Genomic DNA, 15,505 nt, shown 5'->3' with positions numbered 1-15,505 from the left:
AAGGCCTTCGTACTTTTAATATAGTATAGATATATTTTTAAACTAAGTTATCGCCTAATTATATCAACCCATCTATTCAAATCACTCCTTGCAATGTTCCATCTACGTTCTTTCAACAACTTGTCTAGATTATTTACAGGGGTGCTTTTAAACGTGACAATTAAATCTGAATTAGCACCTATTCCATAGAAAATAATTGTGAGCACATTTGATATTTTACAATTACTAGTCTTAAATTTCATTTAATTAAAAGAAGAGTATCATTAGAAAGAAAAAGTTAGTCATATCATAATTTTTTAATTAACAATAAATAAATTAAAGGAATTATTAAGAGGTTTGGTACCTCGTACTGATTATCCTTCAAAATTTTCATGACAAGCTGTCACGCCATGCCGGCTAGGATAAAGGGGCTTTCAAGTTTCAACCCCTACGTGACAGGCATACCATAAATCACATTTAGCATCTAGCCAAAATATATCAAGTCTCAATCAGCAGAAAAAAGAGATTGAAAGCAACTACATATTTTGTCAGCGTGTTCTTTATTTTATCTCAAAGGATAGATCCGTATCAATTGTGCAAAGCAAGTCAGGACAAAAGATCCAGGCTTATGGCATCTTGTCCTATACTACATTGGATCTTCTATATCTACCTAATGCACAATTATGCTAAGTACATAGTACTAGTATTTCTTTATCCCCTATAAAGCAAGTGCATTACTAAGTGTAGTTTTTTGTCCTTTCAAGTTGACATTATTTCTGAATATGCTTACTTTGTCAATGGAATACATTCTCCTCCTAGTAAGAAACTACTATGACATTCTTCTGGCTTCAATACTTTTCATAAGTATTACACTTTACAAAGTATCAGGAAGAACTAAAGATGCAAAAAGCTGCATACCAGGGAGCTTGGGAATACCTTTTGTGGGAGAGACCTTTGCACTTCTATCAGCAACCAACAGTGTCAAGGGTTGTTATGACTTTGTTAGACTCCGACGTGAGTGGTAAGAAACTCCATTTCTCTCTTAAATCCATTGGAAGTTTTTATTACTATCTTGATCTAACACTTAGGCCTCATTTGTTTGCACTTAATGGATGTGTGAATCTTAATCATTACGTTAGTTTAATTTTTTTTTAACTTCACAACCACTTAATGAGTCGTAATAGGTCTGTATAATTAAAAGCTATAACAAAGACTTAATTTCATTAAGATACTATCATCCACATTCATTATATATTATTAATTACCACCGCTGCCTACCCTTATCAACTATTACCATGCTACCCACCACCGCTATACTCAACCACCACCACCACCACACCACCACCCACCACCATTATTGACAACCACCACCCACGATCCCCACTACCCCACCACCTTCATTTTCAACCACAATCACAAACTCATCCACCTCAACTACCACAACTAACCACCCCATCACCAATAACAACGACCACAACCATCACTACCACCACCATCAACCAAAATCACCACTAACCATCGCCTCTAGTCGGCATTCACAATCACCATCGTTAGCCATTATCATCACTAACTATCATATTTCAAAAAATATATATTATTAATAGAACATTAGATTAATTAGTATTTTATTTGAATTTTATGTTTATTAATTTTCAAATAAAAATAAATTTTATACATTCAAATGTTAAAAACAAATAACCTTATTAATTTAGTATTCAGATCTTAATACACATCTTAATATTCAGATACGTATTCAAATTCAAATGTCTTAATCTGAATATACATCTTGATAGACTTGTTAATCTTAAAAAAAATAAACGAGGCCTTAGATTTTTCTATGTTGAGAAAACATAGCTTTTATTTTGAGATGGGACCCAAGGTCAACTGTTTCAATGATAAAGGTCGGAGACATCAATTTCATGGATTTCAGTTCAACATTTCCCCGAATAATTATCAATCACCATATTTTATGGATCAACAAGTTTCTATTTTATGTCAAAAACCCTTCCTCAAGATGAATACCGTTTTGCTATAAGAAAGAATCATAGATGATCATTTCGTCTCAACAAATTTATGTCATTCCCTCTGTTTCAATGTTTCCTCTAACCAGGACTTGGTCCCATGTTCTATTGCCAAGTCTGTGATATTATGATGTGGAAACGCCAATCCTTTTAGCAAACATTTTTACTTTTATACACTAACAGTGTATAAATGTTTTTTATATGTTTTTAGGTAACTTAAAATACTATAGTAATAGGTAACTATTTATCATAAGTGGAACTATGGTAAGTAACTTTCTATGGCAACTTAAATTATGTTGATAGCGTAAAAGTTTCAGTATAATGTTAGTGTATAAAAACTTAAATCCGTTCCCAAATAATCTACAGTATCAATGCATAAATATGACGCTAGACATTCTGGAAACCTTTTTTTTTTTTTTTTTGGTGTCATTTATTCCTCCGGTAGATTATGCAAATTATGGTAGTGTGATTGTTGTTTAATACAGGCATGGAAAATGGTTTAAAACGAGGATTTTCGGGAAGATACATGTGTTTGTTCCAAGTGTTGAGGGTGCAAAAACAATTTTTACCAATGATTTTACTCTTTTCAACAAGGGCTACGTGAAATCAATGGCGGATGCTGTGGGAAAGAAAAGCTTGTTATGTGTTCCTCAAGAAAGTCACAAAAGGATTAGGCGTCTCCTATCTGATCCTTTCTCTATGCATTCACTGTCTAAGTTTGTCCAGAGGTTTGACAACATGCTATGTGAAAGATTAAAGAAAGTACAAAAGGAAGGGAAGAGTTTCACTGTGCTTGACTTTAACATGAAGGTAAGTAATTTGATGATGAAAGATTCTAAGCAAACTCAACAGAGATTAGACATAAGTTCAAGCATATAAGTGCCCGAGCAAAAAATAATTTAAGTTATATACATGGATAATGTAAAAGATTTTTACATAATCAGTGCAATTTAAGTGCAGGTTATCACTCTTTTCTTCAAGATATCATATTAAGTTTTGCTATGAAGAACTACGTAACGATGTATGCTGCAGTGAGTGTCCTCTGACCTTGTGAAATTTCTTTCTGCAGATAACATTTGATGCAATGTGCGATATGCTGATGAGCATAAAAGATGCTTTGTTGCTAGAACAAATTGAAAGAGACTGCACTGCTGTTTCTGATGCTATGCTATCCTTTCCCGTCATGATTCCAACCACCAGATATTATAAAGGCATCAAGGTATGGTTAGAGTACTGTTGAATGCAAAACATGACTTGCAACTGACGTGAAGCTAGAATTTTAACTTTGTGGGTTCAATATTTTAGAACGATGACTTCTATAGCCTATAACTGCATTCTAAAACCAAGAGTTCTCATGTAATATAAGAGAAATCTATCCTAATTAGGTAATGCCCATCCTCAAATTTCTTTACAGGCACGCACAAGGTTAATGGAGACCTTCAAGGCAATGATAACAAGTCGGCGCAATGGGAAGGAATATCATGAAGACTTCCTGCAGTCAATGTTGGAGAAGGATTCCTGTCCAGTCAATCAAAAGCTTGATGATGAAGAGATCATGGATAATTTGTTAACACTGATAATTGCAGGGCAGACGACTACTGCAGCTGCAATGATGTGGAGTGTCAAGTTTTTGCATGAGCACGGAGAAGTCCAGGACAGGCTCAGAGTGAGTATCCATCGATGAAGGAACTAACAAATTCGATTATAATATGCATTCATTCTTTTGCAAACAAAGAGATTAAATCGCCAACTTACAGGAAGAACAAATTTCAATACTCAAAAGCAAGCCTAATGGAGCCTTACTTACCCTGGATGATCTCAATAGCATGTCCTATGCCTCAAAGGTTCGTAGAAACTATCGCGCATCATCTTTTGCATTTGGCTCTTCTCGCTGTATTATATCTGCACCAAAATCCGATAACAAGTGACTCTATTTCCCTCTATACTTAGGTTGTCAAAGAGACACTGAGGATGTCAAATGTCCTGCTATGGTTCCCTCGAGTTGCACTTGATGACTGCAATATTGAAGGCAAGTTTATCCTTAGCATATTACTCCATGATTTCCAATAGTTTGTGAGACTGTAATGAGTATTTCCCTTTCAAAATTACAAAAAATGATAATCAGAATTCCTCTGTTATAGTTGGAACTTCCACAGGAAATTACAGAACTAATGTTGAACTAAGATTCCTATGTTTGTGGCAGGTTTTGAAATAAAGAAAGGGTGGCATGCCAACATAGATGCGTCATGCATACACTATGATCCAGCATTGTACAAGGACCCTATGCAGTTCAACCCTTCAAGATTTGACGTACTAATTAGTTCTATTGCTTATTTTTGTTGGTAAACTTTGAAATTATATGAACATTATTGAACCATGGACTTAGTAATAGTGCATTCATATTTCTCATTGCCAGGAAATGCAAAAGCCATACAGCTACATTCCTTTTGGATCAGGACCACGAACTTGCTTGGGAATTAACATGGCAAAAATGACCATGTTGGTATTTTTGCACAGACTGACAAGTGGATACAAGTAAGTCAACATCTTTTAGAGTAACTTATCATTTTTTTCAATTTTCATTTCTTATGAATTTCCTATGATAACTAACTTTCGTTTACTGTGATTGTATAGGTGGAAAGTTGACGATCTAGATCCCAGCCTCGAAAGAAAAGCACATATCCCCAGATTGAGAAGTGGGTGTCCAATAACTTTGACAGTCTTGCAAGATGAATAGCAAACTTCTTCAAATGGAGCCACTAAGAAGATGCCTTCAGCATAAGCAAATAAATTTTCCGCAGCCAAAGCTGCCATGTATTGGTACAAATTATGAATATCGAGATGTTAGTTGGTCAGAGAACAGAAAAACATGAATTTTGTAGTGTAGCTACCAAAGTTTATTGTGAAAGAATATGGGGCTTAGTAATAGACAGGATAATCTCATCCACCTTTTCCATGCTTTTGCCAGTTGATAATTCAAAGGTATGAGAGGGAAAAAAAAGAACTACTTCTCTTCGTTTGTGGAGAACTGGAATATTTGCGAGAAGACAACTACAAATTGGAAAGAAGCTTTTTCAGTGTATTAACACAACATCTTTAATGTATTGGGGAAAATAAATATTACATATGGAATTAATTATGTGGTTAACATGGCAAGACACGAAGATCGTTAGAAAAGTGACACCCGGAGAAGAGTACTTAAAAAGATGTGAGTCTTAATAGGTACGAGCAAAATGTCTAAGAGACGAGAAGAAACGGTTGCTCGGTCTCTTTAGTAATTTGAAGAGATACCGGTGGAATGAACCAAGATAGTAAAAAAGATAAATTCATTGGTCTTCAATTAATGGGCATGAATGATTACAAACCTTACAAAATCTTCACGAAACAATTACGATTGCCAATTATAACGTTTCATTAATGTCATTAAATGCTCATAATGACTTAATCATAAAGGGGAAAGACGTTATACTTAGAGATGACTATATAAGGAATAGAAATGTCATTTGTATGGGGATGTTCTAATTATTACTGGAATACAATTATTTACGTTTGCTTTATATTGAGTACTTTGCTATTTCATATTCTAATTTTCCTTTCTTATTGCAAAAATATTCTTTTTCTTGATTATCAGTAACCCGAGTACTTCTAAAAATAGGCTTTGACCGAAATTCTTAATTTTTGGTTAAACAAATTGGTTCCGTTACCGGAAATCTGATAATCTTTTCACTTTCCAAATCCATTCTTCTACTAAAAAATCATGTCGAACAACGACAACAACCAACAAAACCTACAAAATCAGCAACATCAGTTAAATCAGCAAAATCAACAAGGAGATGGAACTCCAATCCCCTCACCACGAAACTCTCCTCAACAATCTCGAGAAGGGACACCTGACAGATCTGAATCGCATATGAATGACCAACATGAGGATGATCAAGCTATCGATGCAGCATTGAAGCAATTAATCACAGAACAGGTTAACAATGCTCTTTAAGCTTTTGTTAGTGGGTTGCCAACTGTACCACCAACTCCGCCTCCAAATGACACCGCAACCATAGAGAATCCACGCTCAGGACTCGCTAATTCAGGCAGCGGAGGAACTCCCATCGAATCTCGCGATGGAGGGTCAGGTATCCCAATTAATTCTGATTTACAAAGTTTAGTACTCCCTCTGTTCCAGTTTATATGAAACTATTTCCTTTTGGTCCGTTCCAAAAAGAATGACCCCTTTATAAATTTGGAAATAATTTAGCTTAAACTTATAATTCTACCCCCAATGAGAAGCTTTTATAACCATACAAATACTCTAGACCCCCTTTTTTATTTGTTTAGGACCACAAATTCTAAAAGTATTTATTTTTTCTTAAACTCCGTGCCCAGTCAAACAAGTTCACATAAATTGGAATGGAGGGAGTACTAACTTTGCAGAAACAGCTCAAGGAGCAGAACGATCGCATAGAACAGATACCTGGTGTTCCACCTATAATCAAAGGAGTGAATATAGATAAATACTCTCAACAACCTTGGACGCCAAGTGCCGCTCCTTTGCCTATTCCAGAAAGTTTAAGATGCTCAATATCCCAAAGTACGATGGGACAACCGATCCACGAGATCATGTAACTGCATTTACAACTAGCGTAAAGGGAAACTACTTGACCAAGTAAGAGATTGAATCAGTGCTGGTTAAAAAAATTCGGTGAAACACTCACGAAGGGAGCACTAACATGATATTCTCTTTTATCTGAAAATTCCATTGATTCTTTTACTGAGCTTGCAGATTCATTTATAAAAGCACACACGGGAGCTCAAAAAGTTGAAAAAAGGATGGAAGACATTTTCAAAATAAAATAGGGAGATACGGAGCTACTCAGGGAATTCGTAGACAGATTCCAACGTGAACGAATGATGTTTCCACATGTACCCGACAATTGGGCAGCTATGGCATTTGCTAGTAATTTAAATGAGAAAAGCTCAGAAGCCACGAGGAGACTTAAAGAAAGCTTACGAGAATTCCCTGCAACAACTTGGTATTGATGTTTACAACAGGTACAACATGAAGCTACGGATAGAAGAAGACACTATCACTCAGTCTCGGAGAGATGAAAGGGTAAGTTCAAGACGGCCAGAAACTGAAAAAAGGTCCGGCAAGAACAGGTACAAACCTTATATGGGGCCAGTAGGAAGGATTCACGTTCAAAACAAGAAAACCTAAGTTATGATTCCAGATCAAGGGGACAGAGATTCGGGTTCGTCGTCCAGGTTTGGAAAGGAGTGAGACACGCGAGATACACGAGACAACGACAGAAGTTCAAAAGAAAAGATTGGTGGTTACAGTTTCAATATTAGCACGTCTGAGTTGGTAGCTGTTTTAAGAAGCATGTGAGATAAAGTGCGGTGGCCAAAAGAAACGAGATCGAACCCAAACAGGAGAAACCTAATTTCTGGTGCGAATTTTACAACGATCACGGTCACAAAACAGCAGATTGCAGACTGCTACAAGGTGAAGTAGAGCACTTATTAAAACAAGGTTACTTAACCGAATTGTTTAGTGAGAAGGGTAAGCAAGCATATATGAAGAATAGATAGGAGCCACCAAAACCTCCATGTGATGACCCAAAAGGTTATTTCTTGTTTTAGGAGTCAAATATGTATTTTGAGGCCTTAACAACCTCCTTTTATCTCTTCTCAATTTGCATGCACAGTCCGAGTGCGATACCAGAAAGCTTTTGTATGAAAAAATTGAGAAATAATGATTTTTGCTTTAAAAAATGATTTTAGTTGACTTCGGTCAACATTTTGGGTAAATGGACCTGGACCCATGTTCCGACAGTCTCGAAGGGTCCATAGTAAAATATGGGACTTAGGCATATACTCGAAATCGAATTCCGAGGTCCCTATCCCGAGAAGAGAATTTTTAAAGAAAATTATTTAACTGAAAATGTAATGACTTTTGGAAATCTAAATAGATTTGATATTGTTGGTATTAGGACCGTATTTTAGTTCCGGAGCCTGGTATAGGTCCGTTATAATATTTAGACCCTATATGTGAAATTTGGTAGGAATCGAAGTTGATTCGGACGTCCGGTTGTGAAAATAGTAAATTTGAAGTGTTATTGAGGAAAATCATGAGTTTGAGGTTAAATTCGTAGTTGTTGATATTATTTTGATGATTTGGTCGCACGAGCAAGTCCGTATGATGTTTTTAGACTTGTGGGTATGTTTGGTTTTTAGCCCCGAGGGCTCGGGTGAGTTTTGGATAGGACACAAAGTGATTAGAACTTAAGAAAACTCAACTGATGCATCTGGTGTTTTGCACAAGCCTCTGATCTCACAAATGCGAGATCAGGCTTTGCAAATGCGAAGTCTGTTGGCCTGGGAAATGCGACAACATTGTCGCAAATGCGAAGAAGGCATGGGAAGGCCAACCTCGCAAATGCGAAACTTTGGCCGGAATTGCGAAGGCCCTAGAGGTCGCAAATGCGAAGGCAGCAGTAAATTCAAGGGTTCGCAATTGCAAACCCCTGATCGTAATTGCGATATCTGCAGCCTGTTAAGTGAGATTTTAGACGGGATTTTCACTTCATTCTTCAAAATTTCTAAACCAAACTCCTAAGAGCGATTTTTCTAGAGCAAGTTCTTCCCCAAATCATAGGTAAATGAATCTTAACTCTTTTTCTTCAATCTATTTCATCTTTTTACATGATTTTACTTCAAAATCTAGGGTTTTTCATAGGAAATTGGGTGTTCTTGGGTAGAAATTAGGATTTTCGAATTTTGGGGAATTAGACCTCAAGTTGAGTTCGGATTCCAAAACCAATTGTCTATCCGGGCTCAGGGGTAAATGGGTAATCATATTTTGGTCCGAATTTCGAGTTTAGACTAAGCGGGCCCGAGGTCGGGTTTTGACGTTTTAGGGAAAATGTTGTAAAACCTATAATTATGCATTCAAGTTGAGTTGTTTAGCATTTATTGATGTTATTGAATTGATTATGACCAGATACGAGTGAATCGATGGTGGAATCGAAAGGTAAAGCGATGATTGAGTGTTGAATTACCCGTTGGCTTGAGGTAAGTATTTGGTCTAACTTCGACTTGAGGGAATATGAATTCCCGACTTATTTGCTTGTGAAATCCCATGTGTGTGGCGTATAGGTGTGGTGACGAGTACCTATGCGCCACCAAATTTTTATTTTTTAGCTTGTTCCCTTTCCCGTTTCCTATTATACTATTCTTGCCTTAATTGCTATGTGCTCAAGATTGCTTCCATGTGTTAATTGCTACTTGCTCATATATGTTCCATGTCTACTTGATTCATATTAATTATTGTTCTCTTTATTGAAGTATTTAATTGTTTCATGGTTTCGTTTTATTACATTGTTGGCTTATATTGGCTTGTTGGTGCCTTATGGCATACCTTGGTTGGTCTCACTAAGTAGTTTATACCGGTGAAGTTTCTTAATCATAGTAATATTCCATTATGTGGATTGTGGTATAAGTATATTGGGGAAATTGAATTTAACTGTGGAACACTTGTTTTTATTCATTTGTGATTGGTACTGATATATATATATTGGGATTGGGTTGTATGCCGTAACATGAGGAATAAGGGTGAAAATGTGATTGTCTGGTGGAATCGGGTTGCACGCCGCATCAAAGAGTAATAAGGGTGGATAGGTGGGATGGGTTTTGCACCGCTACAATAGGAATAAGGTTGATATGTGTTGAGGAGTAATAAGGGTAGACAGGTGGGATCGGGTTGCAAGCTGCAATAGGGAGGAATAAGGGTGAATATTGATTATGTTGTTGTTTATGTGATAGGATCGGGATGCATGCCGCATCAATTGTTGTTAAGTGTTCATATCTGTTGAGGTCCATTATTGTGCTGTTGAAACACCCCTAAGGATTGGTTATAGCTAAATACTATTAGAACAGTTGGATTCTGGATTTATTTAATGCTAGTTATTGCTTATTATATTTTGTATTTCCTTTCTGTTTAGTATAAACTGTTGCAGGTTGTATATGTTGTATGCCCCGCCGTAGCCTCGTTACTACTTCGTTGAGGTTAGGCTCGTCACTTACCAGTACATGGGGTCGGTTGTATTGATACTGTACTCTGCACTTCTTGTGCAGATTCAGAGCTCGTGGCTGATCAGAGTTCGAAGGTGCTGCCTTCAGTTCACAGAAGACCCAAGGTAGTCCTGCAGGCGTCCGCAGGCCCTGGCGTCCCCTTCTATCTTTACTGTATTCTATTTTTTCTTTTCCTCCAAAACAGATGTATATTTTTCTTTCAGACCATTACTTATAGTAATGTTAGACAGTTCGTGAGTTGTGACTCTAGTTCTGGGTGGATTTTATTTCGGATTTTGTTATTGTACAAAGTTAAGCATTTAAACTGTTTTCTTCCGCATTTATTTCTGTTGGTTCATTTTTTTAAGTCTTAAATATTTGAAAGATAAAGGAAAAAGGTGTAGTAATCTGTGACGTTGGCTTGCCTAGCGAGTCCAATGTTAGGCACCATCACAACCCCGAAGGTGGGAAATTTGGGTCGTGACACTCCATCACCAAAAAGAACAGTTAATGTCATAAGCGGAGGGGAGAAGGTCAATGGTGTAACATATGTGGCAGCAAAGAAGGTGTCAAAAATCACAGTTACCCACGGGAAGCGAGTTTGCCAAGTTTTCAAAGAACACGTCATCACATTTGATGATGCAGACGCATATGTCGTGTTGACCCCACACAATGGTGCACTGGTAATATCTTTACTTGTACATGATACTAATATAAAATGAGTTTTGATTGATCCAGGTAGCTCTATAAATATCATTCTTCTATGAGTGGTAAACGAGATGCAAGCCGATGATAAATTGGTACCCAAAGCACGGACCTTATCTATTTTTGACAACTCGAGCGTTATTACAAAAGGGGAGATAATACTCACCACATTCGCAGAAGGAGTAGTCAAAGATACCAGATTTCAAGTGATAGATATGGACATGGCATACAATATGATTCTTGGAAGACCGTGGATTCACGAGATGGATGCTGTTCCATCTACCTTACATCAGGTTATCAAGTTCCCTTTGCAATGGGGAATACGACAAATCCATGGAGATTAATAGGCTTCCCGAAGCATTAACTCAGTGGCAGATTCAAGCGTGAAAAATGACGTTGCAAATGAAAAATAGCAATTATAAAATTCAGTTGAGGATTTAGCAACACAAACCTCAACTGTAGATGGACAAACGGATGTAGACTCAAGGCCTAATACTATTCAAGAACCAGAAGAGAATGAAAACATCAAAACAATAATTGAGGAATTGGAAGCAGTGGTGTTGTTTGTACATTGGCCAGATAGAAAAGTCTACAACGGAACCAACCTCATCCCGGAGATGAAAAGTAAGTTAATTGAATTTTTAAAAGCTAACGCAGATTGCTTTGCTTGTTCTCATTCAGATATGACAGGTATACCACCGGAGGTAATGACCTATAAGCTGAATGAAGATCCAACGTATCCGCCTGTCAAATAGAAGAAAAGGAAGCAAGTATCCTTCAAGAACTAGGTGATTCAGGATGAGGTACAAAAGCTCTTAAAAATCAGGTCTATCTGTAAGGTAAAATATCCTAATTGGCTAGATAATACTGTAGTGGTGCCCAAAAAGAATGGTAATTGATACTACTACAGGATATGAACTGTTAAGTATTTTAGACGCATATTCAGGATATAATCAAATAAAAATGGATCATTCAGATGAGACAAAAACTTCCTTTATTACAGACAGGGGGACTTACCGTTATAAAGTTATGCCTTTCGGCCTAAAGAATGCTGGAGCCACATACCAAAGGTTAGTAACTAAGATGTTTCAAGAACATCTGGGAAAAACCATGGAGGTTTATATCGATGATATCCTAGTCAAATCATAATAGGCGGGGATCATATTCAACATCTGTCAGATACGTTTTAGATTCTCTACAGATTCAATATGAAGTGAAATCCCAAGAAATGTGCATTTAGCATGTCGTCAGGTAAGTTCTTAGGTTTCCTTATTTCTAACTGTGGAATTAAAGTAAATCTTGTGAAGATTAAAGCTATTGATGAAATGCCGGATATACTTACGAGAAAAAAAAAAGTGTAGAGGTTAATAGGTAGGATAGCAACATTGGGAAGATTTATTTCTAAATCTTTGGAGAAAAGCTTTAAGTTCTTTTCAGTTTTGAAAAAGCAAAGTCAATTTGAATGGACTGAAGAATGTCAACTAGCACTCAAAAATTTTAAAGCTTACTTGTCAAACCCACTGTTGCTGGCTAAAACAAAGGACGGAGAAAAGCTACTCATCTACATCGTTGTTTCAGAAGTGGCAGTAAGTACCGTATTAGTTCGGGAGGACAAAGGTAAACAATCTCCGATTTATTATGTTAGCAAGTCTTTATTGGATGCTGAAACTCAATATCCTCATTTAGAAAAATTTGCTTTAGCATTAATTATGGCATCTAGAAAATTAAGGCCTTACTTTCAATGTCACCCTATCTCTATAGTGACTGCCTACCCCTTATGTAATATATTGCATAAGCAAGAGTTATCAGGTAGGTTAGCTAAATGGGTCATAGAACTAAGTGAATATGACATCACATATCAACCTAGAACTACAATAAAATCACAGGTTTTAGCAAATTTTGTGGAAGACATTAGCCTAGGGATGGTAACAGAAGCAGAAAAAGAATTGCAGGTATTTAACGGGTCTAATCCAAGTACTTGGACCCTATTTACCGATGGCTCTTCAAATGTTAAAGGAGCGGGTTTAGGCATTGTCCTAATCTCACATGCGGGAGAGACTATACGACAAGCCATAAAATGCCATCCTATTACTAATAATGAAGCAGAATATGAAGTTGTGATTGCAGGTTTAGAATTGGCACGGGAGCTCGGGATAGAGCAAGTATAATCAAAAGCGACTCGCAACTCGTAGTTAATCAAATGCAGGGGACTTATGTAGCTAGAGAGGCGAGGATGCAACAATATTTGGAAAAGTCACAAGATTTGATTAGACAATTCCAAACTTGGAAAATCATGCAGATACCGAGAGACGAGAATGTCGAAGCAGATGCGTTGGCTAATCTTGCATCCACTGCATAAGTGACACATGAAGAGAATGCTTCTGTAATACATTTGTTTCATTCGGCACTCGACCAAGATAAAAACGAGGTAAATTTTAATAATTTAACCTGGGATTGGAGAAACGAGATCGTCAATTTTTTTGCAGTACGGAATACTATCTGAAGATAAGAAAAAGTCTCAGGCACTTCGTCGAAAGACTGCCCATTATTGTTTGGATCGAGGAAATTTATATCAAAAAATGTTTAGTGATCCTTTAGTAAGGTGTCTCGGACCTTCTCAAATGGAGTATGTGATGTGAGAAGTACATGAAGGACATTATTCATGCCGGAGGAGATCCCTGGTAAAAACTCTAACTAGAGTAGGGTATTACTGGCCAAAAATGGAAGAAGAGGCAGAAAATTTTGTGGCCAAATGTGACAAGTGCCAACGATATGGTAACAACATGCATCGACCAGCAGAGTTATTACGTCCGGTTGTTGCACTGTGGCCTTTTATGAAGTGGGAGATGGATATTGTGGGTCCACTACTATAAGCCAAAGGAAAGGTACGATTTTCTATTAGTACTCACTGATTATTTTACTAAGTGGGTAGAAGCAGGTGCCTTCAAACAGGTACGAGAAAAAGAAGTCAGAGACTTCATTTGGTGAAACATCATATGTTGGTTTGGGGTTCCAAAAGGAATCGTGTGGGATAATGGCCCGTAGTTCGTAGGTGTGCAAATCATAGAATTCTTTCAGAGTTGGCAAATTAAAAGGATTACTTCAACTCCTTATCATCCTGTGGACAATGGACAAACTGAATCCACAAATAAAGTTATTATTAATAACTTGAAGAAAAGACTAGAGGAGTCAAAAGGTAAGTGGCCAGAGATGCTACCTGGAGTCTTGCGGGATTACCGAACAACAACAAAAATAAGTACAGGAGAGACACCACTTTCACTTGTGTACGGTGTTGAAGCCTTAATTCCAGTTGAAATAGGAAAGCCAAGTACGAGATACACCCAAGCAACTGTAGAGTCAAATGAGGAGGAGATGCGAGTAAATCTCGATTTTCTTGAAGAAAGGAGAGAAATAACTTTAATAAGGATGGCTACGCAGAAACAAATTATTTAGCGATATTACAATCAGAAAGCTCATCTTAGGTACTTCAAGATTGGGGACTACGTACTCAAGAAAGCTTTTCAATCCACAAGAACAACCAATGCATGAAAGTTGAGTCCAAATTGGGAAGGACCTTACAAGGTTCGAGGTATCGCTGGAAAAGGTGCATATGAATTGGAAACCATGGATGGCAAAGTTCTACCCTCGAGTTGGAATGCTGTTCATCTGAATAAGTACTATTTCTAAGGAAAGGATATACCCACAGTCAGGTATCCCTTAATTATGATTTTTATTTTTGAACAGTTAAAGTTATACTAATAATTTTAGATGATAGTTAAAAAGCTAGCCCACACCAAATGATGATATTAGACCTGAAAGACACGTGGAAGTAACATAATTCCCGGTCTAGGGTTACAACCTTTCTGATGGGAATATAAAGGGTTAAGCAGTCATCATCTAAATTATACCTCCGAGTCCCGTATATTTTTCCTTTTCAGGAAAAGAACCGCATGAAAGGAATAATTAAGTGCTCAAGATTTCATACTTCAAAGCTCAAACACTTGGGGGACTATATATATATATATATATATATATATATATATATATATATAAAAGGAATTTATAGAAGACTGGAACAATCAGAATTCAAGTCAAGCCTAAAAGTCTACCTAACAAATCGAAAGTTCAGAGAAAAGTCACGAGCTAAAAATGCAAGCCTGATTCAAAAACCTATGAAGAATACACTCGTGGATGCAAATTCCAAAATTTTACGAATGTATAGGTTAAAGGCAATATTTAGTCATGGGTTGCCAAGATATACCCTGGAATATTTTACAAATTTGTTGTAAAGAAAACAGTTACGAAAAAGTTATAGATTATACTTAAATACATGTAAAGTATTGTTGAAAGTTCAAATGAGACAAAACTTTCCTCAAAGTTGTTAAGAAACATGTGTGTTCCTATTTCTTCTTTCGTATGTTTGCAGTATTATGAAGTTGAGACGTCTTCTTCATTAAGTGACGTATATAAAAGGGCCCGCCCTCTTTTATAATTCGTGCTCATTCAAAAAGTCATGAAATTAACAAAGCATTTTTAAATGCAAAAGTTAAAATAACAAAAGGGTAAAACAAAAACTCAAAGATTAAAGTTAAGTGGAAAATAAAGCCCCAAACTTATAAAGAAAAAGGCAAGGGCAAACCACTAACAGAGTAAAACAGAAATTCAAAATAAAGATTGTCACACCTCCTTTTTACACCCCGAGAGTATATGAGAATTTTTCCAATTAAAGTGAC

At 36.7% G+C, this 15,505-nt stretch overlaps 1 protein-coding gene across 1 annotated transcript; it reads left to right on the top strand.

Moving 5' to 3' along the window:
- Positions 1-687: 687 nt before the first annotated feature.
- On the top strand, positions 688-4,928 carry LOC107798887 (abscisic acid 8'-hydroxylase 1). Its single transcript, XM_016621921.2, has 9 exons — positions 688-1,000; positions 2,486-2,810; positions 3,070-3,219; positions 3,415-3,666; positions 3,758-3,844; positions 3,951-4,029; positions 4,204-4,310; positions 4,417-4,535; positions 4,635-4,928. Exons 1-9 carry the CDS (start codon positions 762-764, stop codon positions 4,735-4,737), a joined length of 1,461 nt encoding a protein of 486 aa, XP_016477407.2. The 5' UTR covers positions 688-761; the 3' UTR covers positions 4,738-4,928.
- The last annotated feature ends 10,577 nt before the right edge of the window (positions 4,929-15,505 follow it).

The sequence above is a fragment of the Nicotiana tabacum genome, chromosome 3, assembly GCF_000715075.1.
Source record: "Nicotiana tabacum cultivar K326 chromosome 3, ASM71507v2, whole genome shotgun sequence".
NCBI classification, from domain to species: Eukaryota; Viridiplantae; Streptophyta; class Magnoliopsida; order Solanales; family Solanaceae; genus Nicotiana; species Nicotiana tabacum.
This window is presented reverse-complemented; position numbering and strand designations above follow the sequence as displayed.